Source organism: Thalassophryne amazonica, chromosome 7 (genome assembly GCF_902500255.1).
Source record: "Thalassophryne amazonica chromosome 7, fThaAma1.1, whole genome shotgun sequence".
In the NCBI taxonomy this organism is placed as follows: domain Eukaryota; kingdom Metazoa; phylum Chordata; class Actinopteri; order Batrachoidiformes; family Batrachoididae; genus Thalassophryne; species Thalassophryne amazonica.
Window position 1 is genome coordinate 78,545,256 of NC_047109.1, and position 21,522 is coordinate 78,566,777.

At 40.5% G+C, this 21,522-nt stretch overlaps 1 protein-coding gene across 2 annotated transcripts in view; it reads right to left on the bottom strand.

Moving 5' to 3' along the window:
• Positions 1-1,656: 1,656 nt before the first annotated feature.
• The window catches only part of zbtb7b (zinc finger and BTB domain containing 7B), a 51,907-nt gene continuing 32,041 nt past the window's right edge, over positions 1,657-21,522 (bottom strand). The window contains exons 1-3 of one of the 2 annotated variants that reach the window (XM_034174670.1): positions 16,902-17,001; positions 6,982-8,057; positions 1,657-6,287 (exon numbers count right to left, since the gene is read on the bottom strand). In XM_034174670.1, the coding sequence (XP_034030561.1) occupies positions 5,663-6,287; positions 6,982-8,057; positions 16,902-16,970 (1,770 nt within the window). In that variant the 5' untranslated portion in view covers positions 16,971-17,001 and the 3' untranslated portion in view covers positions 1,657-5,662. Of the gene's footprint in view, positions 6,288-6,981; positions 8,058-16,901; positions 17,002-21,522 lie in introns of those variants that run through there. The other variant, XM_034174671.1, reaches the window with a different exon arrangement.

Genomic DNA, 21,522 nt, shown 5'->3' on the forward strand with positions numbered 1-21,522 from the left:
TCCTCTCCTTTGTTTCAATTGACATCTCTCATGTCGGAGCCATGATTCATGTCAGTCCACTTGGTGCAACAGCTCTCCAAGGTGTGATCACTCCTTTTTAGATGCAGACTAACGAGCAGATCTGATTTGATGCAGGTGTTAGTTTTGGGGATGAAAATTTACAGGGTGATTCCATAATTTATTCCTCAGAATTGAGCGATTCCATATTTTTTTCCTCTGCTTGGTCTAAAAAAGTAACCATTACTGACTGCCACAATCTTTTTTTCTTGATTTCTTAGTGTTTCTTAAAGCCAGAAAGTTGCCATTTGAAATGACTTTAGTTTTGTGTCATGTCTGTGATCTGCTTTTTTTCTACAAAATTAAACAACTGAATGAACATCCTCTGAGGCCGGTGATTCCATAATTTTTGCCAGGGGTTGTACATGCCACTGTATAGGACGGTAAGATAAGCGTCTGTGTTAACAGGCAAACTGTAAAGCAATTGTATTTTATATTTCCCATTTAAACCACATTTTGTGAGACCAGCTGAAGTTACTAGATAAAAATATGTATGGTGGTAGCTATGGCCAGGTAGGGGTCATTGAAGGATTACATAGGAGTCAACATTTAAAAATACTCCAATCAAATTGAAAATATACATTATTTGTGTGATAAAGATGCCATAAAAGTATGCTTTGGACAATCAATGAGGCAATGGTATGCAGTTGTGGGAGTGGTATTATCTCATTCAGGTGTCAGTATTTGACTGGTTGCACACCTGAATTAGTGGGGCGGCATGGCAAAACAAGTGTTCATTTTGTGATTAAAAACATGGAATTTGGCACACATATTGTAAATTAACTAATGTTTGTTTTCAGATATGGAGCCATCCTGGAGCTGACTTCTAATGAACTATAGGGGTCAATAAAGAATTACACAGGGGTCAAAATTTAAAAATGCTCCAATCATGTTGAAAACTATACCACATTATTTGTCTGATCATAATTCCAAAAAGGTATAGTTTGGACTATCTGACCAAATGTTCTGTCCAAAATACCTTCAAACAGAATCCAGACTCTCATTGGAAGCTATAGAGGCTATTTCTGCAAAAGGAGGATCTACTAAATATTGATGTATTTTTTTCTGTTGGGGTGCCCAAATTTATGCACCTGCCTAATTTTATTTAAAGAATTATTGCACATTTTCTGTAAATCCTATAAACTTCATTTCACTTCTCAAATATCACTGTGTTTGTCTGCTATATGATATATTTAACTGAAATTGCTGATCCAAACAATCAATGATTTATAAAGGAAAATCTTGGAAATCATTAGGGGTGCCCAAACTTTTACATACAACTGTGAATTACTGGTTGAACTAATAGGGTTTTAAAAAGGAATAGCTTGTGCCATCTGCTGTGCTTTTATCTTGTTACGATGTAACATTTATCACAGAATCCAATGGAGGTTGACCTTGTTTCAGCATTACTTTGGAGACCCAACATTCAACATAGTCAAAACTATTCCATTTATTAATCCTTTTAGCTCATTTAGTCCCCTTACGTGGAAGAGATTAGGTTAAAATTGGCACCTGGCTCATCATGAACTGTGACAATGATGTTAACACATTACAAAAGGTCAAAGTTAAATTTTAAAGACAACAATGGAAAGCAGACGGCAGCACGCCAACATATCTTTATTTTTTCTCTTGACCATAACTGAAACAGTTGATAGGGAAAAATGGAAGTCATATCTCTGAAAAGTTCCGCTAAAAACTGAAAGACAAAAACATATCCCTGATAGCGGGGCCTTACACCTCGACCCCGTGTCCCTTAACCAAAGCCGAGAATACAAACAGCTCAGACAGAAAAACACGTTTCACAGCTGGCATCAGTGAACCCTCATTCATTCACAGAGTGGCGACTGCGAGCACCGACACCCTTCACATGCACAGCCAACAGGTGTCACTGCCATTATCAAAAAAACTGGTTTTATTTATTAGCTTTTAGACTGCTGATATATTTGCATGAAGGGTGACAGCAACTCTGCAACACCAAACAATTTCTTCCCATTCAGATATTTTGTATAATTTAGTGCATTGCTCAAGATTTCCTGAGAATAGTTGCAGCACAAAAACAAAACCTAAGGCAACTTCATTCCAATATATTACATTTTGCTATAACTGTACTAATATGCAGGAGGAAGAGTACTGAATGTTTCTGGGCTTTAAAGAAGTATTTTATAATGCAATCACAATCTTAAATGGTGTAGAGTGAGTGAATGAGGTACATATTGTACTGCAGACAAAAAGGCTCCAAGGTCTCAAATCTCATAGTGCAAAAAGTGAGTGAAAATAGATATATTTTTTTTTTTCTGCATGGCAATAAGCAGATGGTTTAGGTTCTGAACAGCACGAGTGCTGAAGCACATTCTGAGCACCTGGGTTTGGACAGGTGAGAAAAACAAGCACCTGGCATTTAAAGCAGTTTGTGACAAAGACTATAACACCCTGACACCAGCCTTAAAGTGCCAGCACTGTGAAAATTAAACAACAATCAAACAACCCTGAGCATTTTAATGGATTTGTGTGATGGAAGGCTTGTTATAGTTGGCAATATGCTTAATTTAACATTTTCTTCCTAAATTACCAAAAAAAATGTAAAAACCTCCATCAAAAACTAGGAGTTTGAAAGGACACTCATTTCTTTGCTATCTAAATTTAATTAACAGGAAAAAACAGGACTAATAAACCCATACTGCTTACTGATGCATTTTACATAGATGGTGTGTAAACCAGCAGCCGGGTTGGTGGCTATTCATCAGTAAAGATGAAGATGTGAGTTAAGAATGGCAGAAACTTATTTTTGGACAAAATGTATGTTTGCTGCTTGATAAGCCCAAGTCCTCAATTTTTTTAGCAGAACATCTAAAGCTGGACCTCAAACAATATGTTGAATACCATTAGTAAGTTTGAAGTTTAATGCATGTATACTTAATTTATTGAATAACAAAGTCGCAGACTTTTGCAGCAAAGCTTGTGTGCCCTATGTTGTGGTCCTATGTGTCCGCGCATTTGTGCATGAACAAAATCTCTCAGACTGGACCAAACCTGGTGGAATGATTAAGGGTCAGTTGAGGGCAAAACATTTTTTTACGTTTTTTTTTTTTTTTTTTTTTATGGGTAAAATCATAGCCCAAAGTCACATTTTTTCTGCCCAGCGCTTTTATTCAGAATGGCTAATTCAATTCATACACTTAGTTGCTATTAAAACTCTAATATGATGTCATACATCACCTTTCTATTGGTCCCATGACCTTTGGCTTTGGGTAACCTCAAAAAGTCAAAGACAAGGTCTTATTTAACTCAAACAGTTCTTAGCCAGTAAGGATAAAACATGGTGTAAGGGTGGTGTGTTAGTCAAGCATAAAGTGGTTCAATTTTGGTCAGAACTGATCAAATATCGCTGAATCTCACAAAATGTATTTGTATGAAGTGCTGTCACGCTCTCTGAACCCGAGTCTTTAGTTTTTTTACATGTTCGATTGCTGCTTGTTTGGAAATCTGGCAACACTGCTCTTTATGATTGTGGCTGTAACTTGTGTGTGTGTATAAAAACCTGGGAGGGTTTTTTTTTTTTTTTTTTTTTAAATAAGGTGGTTTGTACATTCTGCACTATTGCTTTTGTCTTCAGCTGAAGTTATGGTGATGCAGCATTTAGGGAAACTATTCTGATGACTACAGCCAAGTAGAGTAGGTGGTCTAAAATAGTTATTGTAATGTCATTACATTCTGGGATAGCTTGTTGCTTGACAGACGGGAATGTGGGTTGGAAGGACTGTTTAGAGTTTAGAAAAATCTAAACAACACTGACACACTCTTTAAAAAAAAAAAGTCACAATACCGGCACTTCAAAGGCTACGGATGGTCCCCAGCTATCTAACGTGATTAAGCATGATGGATTTCAAAAAGAATTTGGTCCAAAATGCAAGAGGAAAGTCAAAAACATCACAACACCTTAGACAAAGATGTGGTCAATCCAGAAGTATATGACACAGTACTGTGAAATTGAAAAAAATAAAAACATACAGAAACTGTCAAACAATAAAATAAATGTGTTTCACTTATTTCTCTTTATTTCTTTGCTTTGTTCCCTTCTATGTATCACCGGAAGATGGAATATGCCTGTTACTGCTGTACCTGATGGGGTTAAATGTGCAAAGAGTGCGTATGAGGAAGAACCGCCAATGGAAAGCCCACAAAAGCTATTTAGGTAAATATAGATGCTGATTTTTTTTTTCCTCCTCTTATTTTTTTTTAAGCACAGTGCATCTACTTGCATAAGAGGTGAGGCCCTGAGGAGACTGGGTCCACTCCAGAATTAGGTCTCACAAAGAATTTCAGCAGAAGAACCACAATAAATAACAATAAATAAATAAATAAAAGGGGAAAAGGGAGCAAGCCATCTCAATTCTTCCATCACTGCCCCTTTCTTTACTTTACTTTTGTTTTTTTTTTCCAAACAAGAAACCCAGATGAGTGCATTGAACGCAATATGTATCTTTTGACCCAGACTTTGTCTCTTTTGGTCAAGCATTATATACAGACATGGAAGCAGCGCTTTTCTCAAGGCGATCAAACACCCAGCAAACAATGCTACATTGTCACAACATCACTTTTTTTTTTTTAGTAATGACTACGTTTGAAAGTGACGTTGCCACAATGTATATGTGTAGACTCCCTGCAACAATGTTACAACATTGTAGGATGAATAAGTGGAACCAGTGTTTTACTGGAAGATATTTAATAGGTTTAATTCAAATATGTTGAAAGCCATGGGACATCTTCCATCCCCCCCCAGCCAGGACTGAACCAGCGTCCCCTCACATGTCAGTCAAATGTCTTACCACTGCTCCACCATGGCTGTCAGTGACAAAAAAAAAAAAAAAGGCTCAGAACTACATGAACATGTATACGTTTGGTCATCAACATTGTAGCAACGTTGCTGGGGATCTACAGAATGATGCTGTGGCAATGTTACACCTCAACACAATACAACGTTGCATTTATGTAGTGTGTTTGCTGGGCAGTAGCGCAACATTGGCTATAAATCACCCTCTCCACTTAACTTAGAATTCAAGAAAAAAAATCTTTGGTAAAAGCACCAAATCAAAATAAAGATTGTATCACTAATGATAAAGACATAAAAAGCATTATTGCTTCAAACACGCAGAACCAGTTTGAATAATTATACTGCATTTCCACCGACTTCCAGTAGAGGGCAGTGGGCATACAAATGCTTGTGAGGTGATGTGACTTTTGTTTGTGCCTGAATCAAAACATTATTTTATTGTAACCAAAATAGAAATCAGCAAATAGCACTCTGTTTATCGGCTCCTGATTTTAGTTTGCATAGTGAAAAAAGCATCCCACAAACCCACACAATCATCTTCCATGTCTACACAGAAAAAGAAATAAAAACAGGTCACACCAGAATACAGCAAATAAAATTTAACAAATCAAGTGCCAAGAGCCAGGCAACAAACAATTAAAATATTTCAGAAACCCGTTTTCCATTTTTTTCTTTTCAGAATTTCTTTAAAGCGCTTTCTTTTTTTAACATAAACTTAGTCCAGCCACCTGAGACTTTTTTTAAATATGTGTATGTTTTACCACACAAACATTTTTACTCATCTTCTTCCTCTGCTTTCTCTCCACTTTCTTCCCCCATTTCATCTGCCCATCGATCACGCTGCGCAGCTGGTGAGTGGGTTCCTCCTGGATCCTCCTCCTCTGCCTCTCTGGCCTCTCGCAGCTCCAGACTGCGCAGGAACAGGCCGGGGTATCCGGACAGCCTGTGAGGCCCAAGCTGAGCCAGAGCCTGAAAGGCAAGAGAACGCTCTCTCTCCACCTCCACAGGAAACATCAACGGAGGACCGGACGCTCTTGCTGCATCCAGCACAGTGTGTGGGAGGAATGCTGAGGAGTGCCCCTGCAAGGATAGCGGATCCAGAGGGTTAGCCTGCTCCCGCCTGCCTCCATCCCCTCTTGCCTCTTCCATAAGCTCAGGCCCGTGTCGCGGCCGTCGTGTGCGTAGCTCCAGGCAGCTGTGTCCCTTGCGGTGACGCTGGAGGTGGTCCTCTCGAGCAAAGGCCTTGTGGCAGAGTGGGCACTCGAAGGGTCGCGCCCCACTGTGGAGGGACAGGTGGTTTTTGAGGTCATATGAGTGGAGAAACCGGGCGGGACAGTGGGGGCAGGGGTATGGACGCTCCCCTGTATGTTTCCTCATGTGGATCTTCAACTTGTCATTCCTAAGGAGATGAGAAAGAAAAAAATGAGGCAAAATGGTGAGATGAGTGACTGTATAAGGGTGATTCTTTAACTATGGGCACTATTGGCCTTGTAAATGTAATTTCCACCACACCATTGCCTTACAATATAAAGTGCCTTGGGGCAACTGTTTGTTGTGATTTGGCGTTATATACATGTGCTCTGATGTCACTGTTTATCTCCATAGAAACTACCCAAACAATCTTTCATACAAACTGTTTAAAGGGACATTACAGTGTTGTGGTGGAAATTACGGCAATAGTGTGGGACAACTACATTTTGTTTAAAAAAATCACAACAGTTGTATGACATTGAATACCCAAATTATGTTTTGATTATTTTACTGATACGTATTTTATTCAGAGATATTTTAAAACATTAGAAAAAACGTTTCTTTACCATTCATTTTTATCATTGAAGATCAAAAGTCTGGGTGTGGGACAAGCACAAAACGGCAATATTTGCATATAATGATGCTGAAAAAAGGTGAAAAAGTCATCACAGACTACTAGAACAAATTTCTTAACACACTTTCATTGTAAAGATAACTATAAAAGTGTGAAATTTCCCCTTTTTTCTGTTTTTCATACAATATGATCAAAGGACATAATAAGTGCCCGTAGTCTAAGAAGCACCCATAAACTGTTTTAAAAGGTGCATGAGAGGTTTCCATACCGGGTGAAGCGAACCCCACAGGCGGAGCACTGGAAGGGTTTCTCTCCCGTGTGTGTCCTCATATGTCGGGGCAGTTTTCCTGCTCCGTGGATAATCTTCTGACAGACCGGACACTGCTGGGGTGTCTGAGACTTTCTTTTCCGCCCCCCTCCTGCCGTGGATGCCGCTGATCCTCGCTCAGCTACAATGGTAGGTATGGAAGTACTTCCCATTGGGATACCCTCCTCACCAAACACCTCCATCTCCTCATCCTCTGACAGCTTGACATTTGAGGGTGGAGCACGGGCAGGATGGGCTGAGCGTGGAAGCTCCTGCAGCCAGTGTAAGACCCCACCATTTGGCGTGGTCCCCCTTCCTGGCTGTGCGATTGCCCTTGAATCCCCATTATGCCCCCCTTTGGAATGCAGCTCCGCCCGCTCGGGGCTAGGGGGTTGTGTAGATGGCCGAGAGTGGAGGCTATCAGGTGCAGGTGATGGGTGAGACACAGGAGAAGCAGGCGGTGGGTTTAAAGTTGAGGTAGTGATGTGATGTGGTCCAACTTTTTTCATCTTCTTTTTGTCAGTTTTCCTTCGAGATCCTTTCTCTACCCCACTCTGTCTCTCTGGCATTCTTTCATTCAATGGCTGTTGGACTTGCTGTTCCTCTGAGGCATCCCCTTCTCCCTCTGCTGTCTCCCCCAGGATGTCTCGACATGCATCGGCTACACACTGGATGCCCAGAAGTTGAGCCCCTCTGAGCACATCTCTCATTCCTGAGCTCGGGATAGTCAGCGTGGCAGTGTAGGCAAACTCCAGGAGGGCGTCCAGAGCATCAGGTGCCACCCAGTCCAGCTGGCACACACTGAAGCCTCCTCCACCTTCTCCACCACCCTCTTCTGCCCCGAACAGCCGACGGAAGTAAAGGCTGACGGCAGCCATGACAGAGCGGTGAGTAGGGTAGCGCGCCCCTCCTGATGTCAGCGTGAGGTCACACAGGAGTCCTGCCCTCCTCTGGTGATTGAGGTGGCACAACAGCTCGTTACTGTGCTCTGGGAAAGGTATCCCAATTAAACCGTCCTCTCCTGGAGACATCACCACCTGCATGAAGAAAAGGAGCAGCAGATGATCAGCCTGTTAAAGCTAATTATAGCTGTACATGCCTGTTTTTGCAGGTAAGGCGTCTCATTAGGTCCTAGCTGGGGCCTGATCTAATTTTGTAATTTTAGATTCTGACAAAACTGAGGCGATGACTATTAGTCCTACTAGGCAAAGTTTATTCGATCATTTTACGCTATTTCTTAATCAAGTCTGGTACGTTGCGACTCATTCACCACACCACAGAAGCGCTCTTGGATGGCAGCCACACAGGTGGACAGTTGAACCATCCCCACCTCTCAAAACTAATCAGCTGTATGCTGCAGCCAGGTGAAATGTGGGTGTTCCATTGGGCTTTTCCAAGCACTTGGGGACTTCAGCACTAAGGATGTATTCACACATGAAAGTCTGGAACAAGGTCTGAACCAACATTCACGTTTGTATACATTTGGTGCGGTTTGTTTGGTTTCACAATGCAATGCGACAGTCGGACTAAAAAACATACCTACATCATCTACGTCGGCAGCATGACCCCCTACTTGGCATTTATTGGTTTGTAGATGTGCTTGCATCTGACATCAGCTCGTTGTCAGTTTAGTGTATAGTTTCGTTTGAACAGAGAAAAATGAATGGATTCCATTCGTTGTAACTACACTATTATTGTTATGGTATTTTTACCATTGGCACGTGATGGCACTTGCCATCAAAAGTTAGATTTTTTTTTACTTTTACCACCAGCTGCAGTGACAAGGACAAAACGGATGTTGTTTTATCATTAATAAGGTAAAATAATTGTATGTTTTGATAACTTGTTTCAAATTCCTGTAATCAAACCAAAAGTCTGAACTATCTAAAAACTTTTTTCTCATTGCAAATGCACTGGACCATGGTTCAGTTTGATCCGGACAGAGACCAGATCTTTTATTTTTTGGTCATTTGGTCTGGACTGTGGTCTAAGGTAGGTTTCACAGCTGGTATTTTGGTTCGGACCAAACTTTACAGTCCAAAGTGCAAATAAGGTAGGTGCGAAAGCACTCCAAGGCCCCTGCATGTTGGATCATGCACAGAGAATCACACTACATGTCCAAAATCCCGCAGGTGATACACACTCAATGCAAGTGACACTCCTCATCTGAGTCTTCGTAAGTAACCGTTCCTTTGACACAAAGTCATTTCAGCAGTACCCCAAGATCATCTGAAGAGACATCATGATTTTTGATCAGTCCTTGTTTGATTTACATATTCAAGTTGTGGAATGCCTGTTTTTATTTGCCCAACATTCCAGTGATGAGACCATTTCAGTCTGTGGCTGAAACAGAGACACTGATTCAAGTTTTTGTATCTTCCAGAATCAAGTACTGTAATGTTTTATTTAATGGCTTATTTGGGGTCTTCAAGTGATCCAGAACACAGCAAATAAGAGTTTCTGACCCGATACCCTCAGTGCCAGAGTCTCGTCGCTGGCTACCCGATTATGTGAGGGCAGAGTTTCAGGCTTAGCTCTTAACTTATAAAACACTGTGTGGTTGCGCTCCTCCTTATCTTGCTTAACCTGTTATTTGGTGGCGAGCACCATGTACCCTGCAGTCTCAGGGTGCTGCTCTGGTATGTTCCCACCCAGGGTGAAAAAGGAGTCAGTATTGTGCTCCAACTTCAGGAAACAGTTTGACAAGTATTACTGAAGGGTTTTATTTCAGATTATTTTAATGTATTTCTAATTTTTAGCATTGAAATTGTGGGTTACAATGTTCTTGTTTATTTTTCCTGGAATTTTCATTTAAAATTTTGTGTTTTAGGACCTGTCCACACAATCACAGGTATTTTATTGTGGTATTTTTCCTTGACATGCTCTTGACAGAGCTTTCCAGTGTGTTTTGTCTTTTCATGTGGCCGTAGCCTTAGTTGCTTGTTTAAGTGTAAAAAAAACTGTAATAATAGATAAAAATTTTAGATAATTTTTTTGAGTGCGTGACTTGAAAGCCCTTCATAAATTTTAATTAAATTTGAAAACTAAAGTGAAACTATCTCTTATTGACAGTCAACTTGTTTATTTTTGTAAGACAATCATACATTTGTCTTATTGACTGAATACCTTTAATCTCTTTCACTCTGGAAGACTTACTCCAGATTAAAAAAAAAACTGTCAAAAGCTCTATTTTTTTAAAGTGACTGATTTAACTGAACTCCAATCAACAAGTGACACTTGATATTAAGCCTGGACCTTTATGTTTGTTTTTTAACTGACTTGATCAAGCAATAACACATCTGTGCCATGAATTAGCTCTGCAACCAAATTTGGGCCCTTAAAAACTGTGCATCCAAGACAAATGTGCTGTAATTCCACCATTTACTCAATGTGGATGTAGTTGTACAGTGCATCTGGAAAGTACTCACAGCTCTTCACTTTTTCCACATTTTATGTTACAGCCTTATTCCAAAATGGATGAAATTCATTTTTACCCCCAAACATCTACACACAATACCCCATAATGACAACATGAAATAAGATTTTTGGTCAATACTTTGTTGATGCACCTCGGCAGCAATTACAGCCTCAAGCCTTGAATATGATGTCACAAGCTTGGTGCACCTATCTTTGGGCAGTTTTGCCCATTTCTCTTTGCAGCACCTCTCAAGCTCCATCAGGTTGGATGGGGAGCGTAAGTGCACAGCCATTTTCAGTTCTCTCCAGAGATGTTAAATCAGATTCAGGTCTGGGCTCTGGCTGGGCCACTCAAGGAGATTCAAAGAATCGTACTGAAGCCACTCCTTTGATATCTTGGCTGTGTGCTTAGGGTCATTGTCCTGCTGAAAGATGAACTGTCACCCCAGTCTGAGGTCAACAGCGCTCTGGAACAGGTTTTCATCCAGGATGTCTCTGTACATTGCTGCTTTCATCTTTCCCTCAATCCTGACTAGTCTCCCACTTCCTGGTATTGAAAAAAATCCCCACAGCATGATGCTGCCACCACCATGCTTCATTGTAGGGATGGTGCCTGGTTTCCTCCAAACATGATCCCTGGCATTCATGCCAAAGAGTTCAATCTTTGTCTCATCAGACCAGAAAATTATGTTTCTCATGGTCTGAGAGTCCTTCAGGTGCCTTTTGGCAAACTCCAGGTGGGCTTCCATGTGCCTTTTACTAAGGAGTGGCTTCTATCTGGCCACTCAACCATACAGGCCTGATTGGTGGATTGCTGCAGAGATGGTTGTCCTTCTGGACGGTTCACCTTTCTCCACAGAGGAATGCTGGAGCTCTGACCGAGTGACCATTGGGTTCTTGGTCACGTCCCTGACCAAGGCCCTTTTCCCCAGATTGCTCAGTTTAGATGGGTGGCCAGCTCTAGGAAGAGTCCTAGTTGATCCAAACTACTATTTACGGATGATGGAGGCCACTGTGCTCATTGGAACCTTCAAAACAGCAGAAATGTTTCTGTACCCTTCCCCAGATTTGTGCCTCAAGATAATATCCTGTCTCAGATTTCTACAGACAATTCCTTTGACTTCATGCTTGGTTTGTGCTCTGACATGCACTGTCAACTATGGGACCTTATATATAGTCAGGTGTGTACCTTTCCAAATCATATCCAGTCTACTTAATTTACCCCATGTGGACTCCAATTAAGTTGTAGAAACATCTCAAGGATGACCAGTGGAAACAGGACGCACCTGAGTTCAATTTTGAGGTTCATGGCAAAGGCTGTGAATGCTTATGTACACGTGATTTTTTTTTTAATACAGCTGGAAAAATCTAAAAAAACAAAAAACAACTTTGTTCACATTGTCATTATGGGGTATTGTGTAGAATTTTGAGGAAAAAATGAATTTCATCCATTTTGAAATATGGCTATAACATAAACTGTGGAAAAACTGAAGCGCTGTGAATACTTTTCCGATGCAATGTACCATCAAATTAAAGCTGACAGTGTGCACAATGACTCATATTTTACTTTCAACTTCAATCTGATGTGACAGGCATGTAAAATAACAGAAAATATCAATGCAAAAGGTGAAGATATCAGCAATTATGTAATTGATTAATCCATTGACAAAAGTGATCAGAGAAACTACTCAAATGAATAAAGGTTTATGTATGATAAAACACTAGCAAATTTTGAAATGTTCCAGTATTTAATGTGAGGATTTTTCTTTGCATTCCCTCCACCAAGGAGATAATATTTCCTTCCATGTTTGCCTGTGCATCCATCACATGAACAGATTTCAATAACATCTGGGAGAAAAGACGGCTTGGGTTTAAGGAGAAATTGTGGATCCTGGATTATTTTTAATCAGTAGGGTGCATGGCAGCGAAGTGATCAGTGCACTTGTTTCCAAAACAGACAGTTGAAGGTAGAAGACCACCATTGTCCATGTAATGTGGAGTTGTGTCAGGAAGGGCATCCAGCGTAAAACCTGTGCCAAATCAACATGCACATCCATTTTGGATCTGTTGTGCCAACTGCGAGAAAGAAGGGAGAAGCGTTTTTTTTTTGGGTTTTAAAAATCAGCCCTACATTTCCAGGTCATTTGTACTACAGCGTCCCCACCAACAACTTAACTGCACTTTAATGATTGATCAACTACAGTTCAGCCTGCCTACATGGGGCTGTTTGTGACCCTACAGCCTTCACATAACCTTTTGGGGGGCTAGTAGCAGGATTAGCAACACTGAAAAATACCTTTAGTTTCCACACATTATGGAGTAATTCCATTACTGTCTTAGTTACAAAAAGGATCTTGATTCTGGGCGGTAGTGGCTGGTGCGGTGTTGAAGATTAAGCAGCCAGGTCGAAATCTGAGGGCTCGTGGGTGGGCACAAGGAACATACTTTTTGCTCATCAAGGATGACAAACCTTCACTGCTTTCAAAAGGAAGTTGGAAAGTTCTGCATTTCACTGGCTGTGCTCTCAGAGGTTCACAGACATGGAAGCCGCCAGACATACCGTACCTACTTTTGGTGTGGCCATTCCAATGGTCAGCGTACTAAGGGAGTTGCAGTTGCTGTTTTGAACCGACTCCTTCAGATGGTGTCAGACATCAACCCCCGGTAGTGATACTCAGATGTAAGCTTTCTTTGGGTGTTGTGTCAGTTGTCTACTCTCCAACTGCAGCAAGTGACGTCTCAGTGAAGGCAGAGTCATTCCTCGCAGCTTCGCTCGGTCACTGGCAACTGCCCAAGAGATGACCGTCCTGAGGTCATTGGTTATTTCAATGTGACCACTGACACTGTCAGGGTGGATTACAAGGACTGCATCAGTCCCCATGGATCTGATAGTAAAATTGGCTAAATGCTTCTTGACTTTGAAAAATGCAGGGAAATACAAGTTACTGGATCCTGGTTTCAGCATCCAGATCAGCACCAACTGACATCCTTTTCTAATACCAGTGGTGGTAGCTAAAAAGACTGATTATGTTCTCATGGGAAGGTGCTTGAGATTGTTGCAGAACTATATGTTCTAGAAAAGTACCCAGTTTGTGTACGCTGACCACACACCTGTTGTAGCTTCCCTCTGGATCCATTTGAAGTATTTTTTTTAAAAGGCATCTGTGAGCAGGTGACGCCCCAACTGTAGTCTAGTGACTCTCAACCTGCATACAGAAGAACTGAAGTACTGCATTCCTCCAGATCTATACCCTGTCCCATCACAATCATGGTAAGTGAATTTCCGGAGGTGGGGATAGACCGGTTGTCTGAGTGGTGGCCAACCAGGATGCAAGGCGGTTCCATAGTAAGGCGAATGCAGCAATATGTGGCACCAGTGCATGGTCTCTGACCTGACCACCAGTATGTACTCCAGGTTAGTGCTGATTAACACAGTTCCTTGAAACAGGAGCTTCTGAGCACCCTGACCCTTAATGTCTGCAGCTGTAACAAGAGTCTTCCACAGATGTGATTATGGATACATGTTATATTTCTACAGGAGAAAATATAAAGCGGTCAGTGAACAGTGCATCTATAAACGCACTGCCCTGTGTGCACACACCGACTGAGGCGCTCCACTGTCCAGTCCGATCACTTTCACCCTGTGGCAAAGAAATCACCCACTATTTGCTTCACACACAACACAATCTGCACTGCATTTTCCTTTTAGTTTACATTATAGTCTGGCATCAAAATAACTGAGCTGCTCAATCCAGTGGAAATTCTTCATGTCAAGAGGCACTGATGAAATAATAATTTGTCAAAATTACATTAAAAGATGCATATAACCACCCATCCGCACAAATCATAGGGTGTAGCATTATGTATGTGTGTGTGTGCTTATGAGGGGCAACATATTTACAATACATAGTGTTGCTATATGTTTTTATCTGTTGAGTGATGTTTAACGTTCTGGTTGTGTTGTATTTATTTGTGATGTTTGATGTTCTTATATGTGTTATATTTATCTGTGTTCAGGGACTGCAGATGCAAATTAGCCTAAGGCTAACTTTGGTGCAGTGCATCAGATGGTAACATTTATGTTTTAATTGCACATGGTCCCTTTTAAATAAATTGAAATTACATTCAGTTATTCATGTTTGTGAAGCGCGATTCCAAAATTTACTTGAACACATCTATATGTTTAATTATGGCTCCTCCCTCCCCCTCATTGTTGGTTCTCCAAACAGGGAAAAAAAAAAAATTGACTGGCCAGTAAGAATGTTATTATGACTTTATTTAACACATAGACCTCTAATTTTGACAACCTCAGAGCAGATAAAATCGCATGTAGCCCCTGGGATCTTTGGTCCCCCACCACTCACCCACACACACAAGTGGGGCTTGGCTCTATTGATCCAAGACGTCATGAGAGAACAGAGAAGTTTCAGAAGAAGTCGGTTTCAGCATTTTATCCGGATATTCCACTGTTAAAGGAGATTTTTTTAATGAAAGACGTGCGGACGGGTCCACGCGTCGGGACGCAGCCGGCGCACCTCCGTGTTGATAACCATTTGTAAAATCCAGGTGGCTTTTGATGGCTTTCAGTGGAGTGAGTATATGAGAAATTGTTTAACAGCTGGACATGTTCCAACTTATCCTTAAGGCTTCCAACAGAGGTGTTTTTCCTGTGGCGGAGCGTCGCGGCGGCTGCGAGCCGACGCTGCAATCCGCCCGCACGTCTTTCATTAAAAAAATCTCCTTTAACAGTGGAATATCTGGATAAAATGCTGAAACCAACTTCTTCTGAAACTTCTCTGTTCTCTCACGACGTCCTGGATCAACAGAGCCTGAAATGTGGAGGTTTTCAGCTTGAAACAGGCTGACGACGGCGCCTGGGAGTGCTGCACGACGTCTCGCTCCGTGGGAAGTCCTTAAAGCGACAGTATCACCTTAAATCTCTCATCAGCCGTTAAAATTTTCACCGAAAACCAGCTTAATTTTCGAACCGTGTCCACTTCGATGTGTCTCACAGGTTTAGAAAAAATGTTGATCAAACAAAGCGCCAGTCTCTCAGCAACTTCTCAGACAAAGGAATTCCGACGAGGGGCTGGACGACTCCTCCCACAAGGAGTGCTCACAGGCGAATGACGTCACAGACAGGCGTGGAAAAACTCACGCATGCGCACGAGGGTTCAAGCATGTCTGACGTAAAAACATATTAATGAAATCCATATAGTTTTTGAAAAAATTAAAAGGACCTATACTTTATTGACAGACCTCGTATATATATATATATATATATATATATATGAAAGATGGAGCTTTAAGGTACTAGGGGAGGTAAAACAAAATCAGGAAGGAAAAAAAAAACTAACGTGGAAAGAAGAGAGAAAAAAAAAAATCCAACACAAACGATGCAAAAGAGATGGAAAAGTATAATGTGTGTGTTGTAACCAAACAGCAGCTGGTTAATTTGTCGTGCGAATCCTTCATAGCATTAACGATTTGATCTTAAAAATACTTGGAGAAGACAGACTGAACAGGCGAGAGAAAGAAATGAAAGGAGGTCGGGAGGAAGTGAGAGGCTTGCGAAGGTGAAAGGGGGAGCACCAGTGAAAAAATGAGGAAGGGAAATTTTATTTTTGTAAGAATTGCCACCTCAGGTTTATGGAATAAATACAGATGTGGACCCATAACCTATAAAAATAAGTCCTGTAAGTGAGGAGACCACCATACTGTATGTGAGTGATGGATGTCATGAGATCAAAACATCAGGTGTTTTTTATATATATATATATATATATATATATATATATATATATATATATATATATAAAGGATCTACATCCACGTTGTCTGAAACAGTGACATGGGCAGCAAGTTTGAGGTAATACTGAAGAAAAGTTATTCTCCTTAACCAGACACAATGAGGCCTGCTGATCATATAAGAGACATCGAGTCCCTTCTCTCCCTCCCAGAGCTCAAACCTCACCCTGTCCACACTGCATCTGCTCAACACTATCTCTCACACACGTATACACCTGAGCAGACCAGATTTTCCACAAACAACTTACCCTCTGGAACCCCACCCCATCTCCCTCCCACAGCAAATGGCAGCCCCCGGGCCATCCAACACCAACGCTCACACAATGCTCAGAGGGCTCTGCACAACAACCACCTGTATAACCTGCTCCAAAACACACCCTATTAAGTGTACACACACACACACACACACACACACACACACACACACACACACACACACACACACACACACACACACACACACACACACACACACAGAGCGTGCCAACCTCTGGCTCCCCCCGCCCACCATTGTTCAACTCATCCTATTAATTGATCATCTTAACGTCATTATCTTCAACACGTATAGATGTACTCCGCCCATTATGAACTTATGAGTCTGTGAATCAATGCCAGACGTCATCAGGATGAGAGAAAGGTTCAAAACCGTCCCCTACCTTCCCAGTCTTCATGGGCATGGGCACAGTCAGTTGGAGGCGAGGCATTCTGTGCGACGTGGCATCCATCTTTTGTGCCCTTTAGAAGTCTCCTCCCTCACGTTACCTCTCCCTTTGACAAGCACTCTTTTTTTTTGGTGTTTCCTTCAGTCTTTTAGAAGTCTACTTTAAAGTTTTGATCTTCTCTCGTCGTTAAGTGTTCATCCTTGGGGATGTCTACCTCTTTTGCACACCGTTTCGCTCGCCGTCTTCCTGTTGTATCAAGAGGGTGCACAGCGTCGACAACACTTTCAGATACCCCTCCCCCCTGCACGTCGCCTACGCGCCCCTCGCTCCAAAACCAAACGGCCCATTTTCCGAACACTTTCCGATAAACACGATTTTCTTGTCTACCTGTCGCCGTTAAAGAAGAAGGGGAAGACGAAGAAGAAAAAGACAGCAGACAAGGAGTAAATCAGGTACAATTTTAGAAAAAAAACCACTGTCTGACAACATAAATCACTATCAGCTTCTTTAACTCACATTAATGTTACAATACAGCATTTTGTTTATTAAGTTAGAAATTACAGCATTTAACCAAAACACGTTTTTTTTTTAGTCAAACCAAAGCACATCAAAGTTGAAGAACAGTGTAAGAACCAAAATCATATTGGCATTATGAGTCATAATCTACCTAGTAGAACCATTCTTGTAGGTGCATTATGAGAGTTAAAACCTTATGACACAAAGTGGTGCACGCGGCTCTTCCTCTGAAACTTGCGCACCCTGAACTTCACTGAAAACCACGTATGAAATAACCCCATGGCCTTACTTTAAACTTGTTGTGTCGTTCATTTTTCAAGCCAAAACACTTTCACAAAGATTATCTCAACATGATGCACCAAGGACACATTTGTTATGGCAATCGGACAGAGAGAAAGGCCAGACGGTAGGGGTCACAGATCTAATCCCTCCACACAAATGCAATATATGTATGCATGTACTAAAAAAAATCATTCCAGACCAACTGCACTACACAAAGATGTATACCGCTACACTGGAAAAAGCAAAAGGGACGATGAAGTCAACACAGGAAGCACCTCAATTGCCCAACATCCTGATATGTTTTAGGCACCCTGCAATTTTGATTCGAAACCCTAATCATGTGTCAACACAATGCTTTTGCCTTTTTGAATATGAAGTCTTTTAATCAGACATTGCTAGATTATGGCTGTCGGAATACAAATGTGAATCCTAATTAGCATATCTGTAAATTTCATCCTATTTGTTTTCATAACGTCATAAACAATTCAGGAGCAGTGTTATTAAAAACAGTTCAGCCTACATTCTATGCAAACATACACATCAAAACGCCTTAAGTTATTCCGCTGCCCATCTTTCAAGTATCAAATGTCTACCATACGGTGTTTATGAGTTATGTTAAAAAATAGTCACTCTATCCTCACTGTTAAATATCCAATTATATGCACTAAACAAGTCTAAAATCTCTTCGGTTTATCCACTCCTCGGGGGTACGGATGGCACAGTTATCAAATGTCTACCATACAGTGTTTATGAGTTATAAAGAAAAAAAATCACTTTGTCCTTATTAATATCCAATTATATGCACTAAAGAACTCGAAAATCTTTTCATCTTATCAACTCCCCAGGGAGTGTTTATAGTAGAAGTATTCAGTGTTTCAAAATGATGTTAAAAAGAAAAATCACCCCTCTTCATTGTTGTTTCAGATAATAGATTGATTGCTATTTTTCCAGTGGTTATTGTCATTTAATGCATCACCTCTTTAATTTCTCAGAAAATAAAAGGGTACAGCAAATCACACACACCAAATGGCATAATCCAGCTGTAACTCATGCTACAGTGACATATACAGACAGTGGGTTAAAAAAGATGATAAAACGACTTCATCCTCATTAGTATTCAATTATAGTGACCGAACAACTCTAAAATCAGTTCAGTTTATCCACTCCCCAGGGAGTACTTATGGTGCAAGTATCAAGTCTTGACCATGTTTGGCTAATGTTACAATCATAAAAAAAAAACTTCACCCTCATTAATGTGCAAATATAGGCACTAACTCACCCTAAAATGTAATCAGCTCATCTGCTCCCCAAAGGATACCTATGGTGTAAGTATCAAGTGTCTAAACAAGCATGATGGCAGTGCTGCACATACTAAACTCAGTGGCAGGGAATTTCAAAAAAGCATCAGAAAATCACAAGGCTTTCTAGGACAAAGATTGTACATCCCTCGACCTTGTACAGTACGCTTCAACACAAGCACAAATGATAATGAATGGAAATAACACATTAAAGTAAAATCATCCACATGTGGCACTGACTGCAGTCTGCAGAAATACAAATAAACTCAGTTTGATTTATTTTCCAACATTAATGTAAATATTCTTCAAACACAAGCAAACATACACTGTAGTGAGGGTCAGGTGGAACACACAGCGGCGTGCAGCAAATTTCCGGCAAAGGAAAAGAAAAAGAAGAAAGCGTCATGGGTGGTTTGTGCCATTTTCAACACCCTTTTTCACAAGATTAAGTGGAATGACTCTAGTTGCACAACATCACAATGTGCACATGCAAACCCACCTACCGCACATCATTAAAAATCACCTCATTTTCTCCCTCATCCCTATACTGTCGTCGTTTTTTTTTTGTCCCCAATCAAGGACGTGTCTGCATGTTAGTGAACCTTGCAACACACTGCCACTAAAGTTAAACACAACCCACATGAAGATACCACAAATGTTAAATGGACTGTATTTATATAGCACTTTTCCATCTGCATCAGATGCTCAAAGCGCTTTGTAAATAATGCCAGACATTCCCATAGTGATTTTCCGGTCAGGCTGAGATTTGAACCGAGGGTCCTCTGGTCTCAAGTCCAACGCATAACCACTAGACCATCACCTCCCCTAAATGCATTTTCACTTGCAAACAAAATGTTAGTTCAATGGCACACATTTATCCACGGCTGCCTGCAGCAAAGTCACTGTATCCTAATTCATGTCCATTATGATTCTCTCGCTACAAGTCAAACATCTGACAACAACACTTTTATTTTTGCTGCGCTGTTCTTTTCATCTCGTCAGTACAAAATCATCCTTAAAAGCATTCAACTCTCTCCAGACCGGTTAAACGTTTTACACTCATAACATTCTCGTCTTTTTTAGTGTTCTCACCTCCCACTCTTCTTAATGCCGGAGAATTTCATTTCGCCTGCAGCTTTAAAGTTTCATCCCTCGCTTTCATTATGTACATCATCCGTTTGCATCCAGGATTTGTCATGTTATTAATAACAATAATAAATAAATACATTTTCCCCCATATCGTTAAGTAGTAAAATATAATAAAGTGGTGCTTCAGTCAATGTGATCAGATGACCAAAAAAGCAGTGATCAGGTGAAATGGGTTCAGTGTCGAATCTACCCAAGGACTCGTTTACACTGAAAACGAAATGGAAACTTAAAATGCACCGTTACTGTCCGCTGCCATGATTCAGTGACACTCCCGAAAATGAAAGACTAATTTGTGAGGAGGTTCGGGAAAATTACAGCTGCAGGCGCACAGAGATGTATTCTTTGGTGTAAAAGGCTGGAGAAGCCGCCACCTACACAATGAACTCTTACTACACAAACTTGCACTGTGTGACGACTGGAACTAAAACTGTTATTTTTATGGCGCTTATTTTCCGTTAAAGTCTAAGTTTTCCCAGTCCACCTCAATTATATCAGTCTCCAGTGCTAAGGGGGAAAATGTGACTTTATACTATTCACAGAAAGCCGCGGCAGAGAGGAAAAAGGAGAAATGCTTTTATGAATTCTGATGTCAAATGTTTTCGAAAGTGCTGTGCGTGTGCATGTTGTTGGCTCATGCAAGCGAGAGTGGCAACTAACAGAAATGGTTGAATGAGGAAGATTTTTTGATAAAGCTACAAATTAAAACTAAATGGAATGAAAAATATTAAATATAAAAAAAACATAAAATGCACAGTGGATAAAAAACATCTAATAGTGAAAGTGTTTTGTTTGGCGACATCTGTATGAACCTCAATTATTGTTACAAATTATACAGATTATATATATATATATAAAAACAAAAACTCTGAGGTAGCCAGTCCAAATCTGTCAGAGTAACAATATCTGAAACAGTTATATTTTTTGGCTTTGTAGTTCCCCTTAAAATACCCAGAAACGGATATGTTGTGAAATATAAGTAAAACACCTTTCACTTTTTAAAATGGATCATTCAGGTGATAAAACCATTTAACGTCTTTAAGCTAGTCTCCTCTAATTTATAATAAAAGCAGGCTGTGTTGAATTATGTTTTGACACTTTTTTTTAAAATTAAGGGGTAATCTTTTTATTGTGTTGAAGTAGGGCAGTACACCTACACTACTAGTCTAAAGTCTTGAAATAGGATTGAATGCATTTTGATTCCAAATTAAACTTAATTTTGAACTGTGTTTCTTAGTATATAATTGTAATAACTATCCTAAATTACTAAACACATATCAATATACGGATCTCTTTCCAAAAGTAGCTTTTCCAGAGGAACTAAAAAAAGAAGTGTTAATATGATGGTATTGTTTGAAGGATTTATTCTCTAG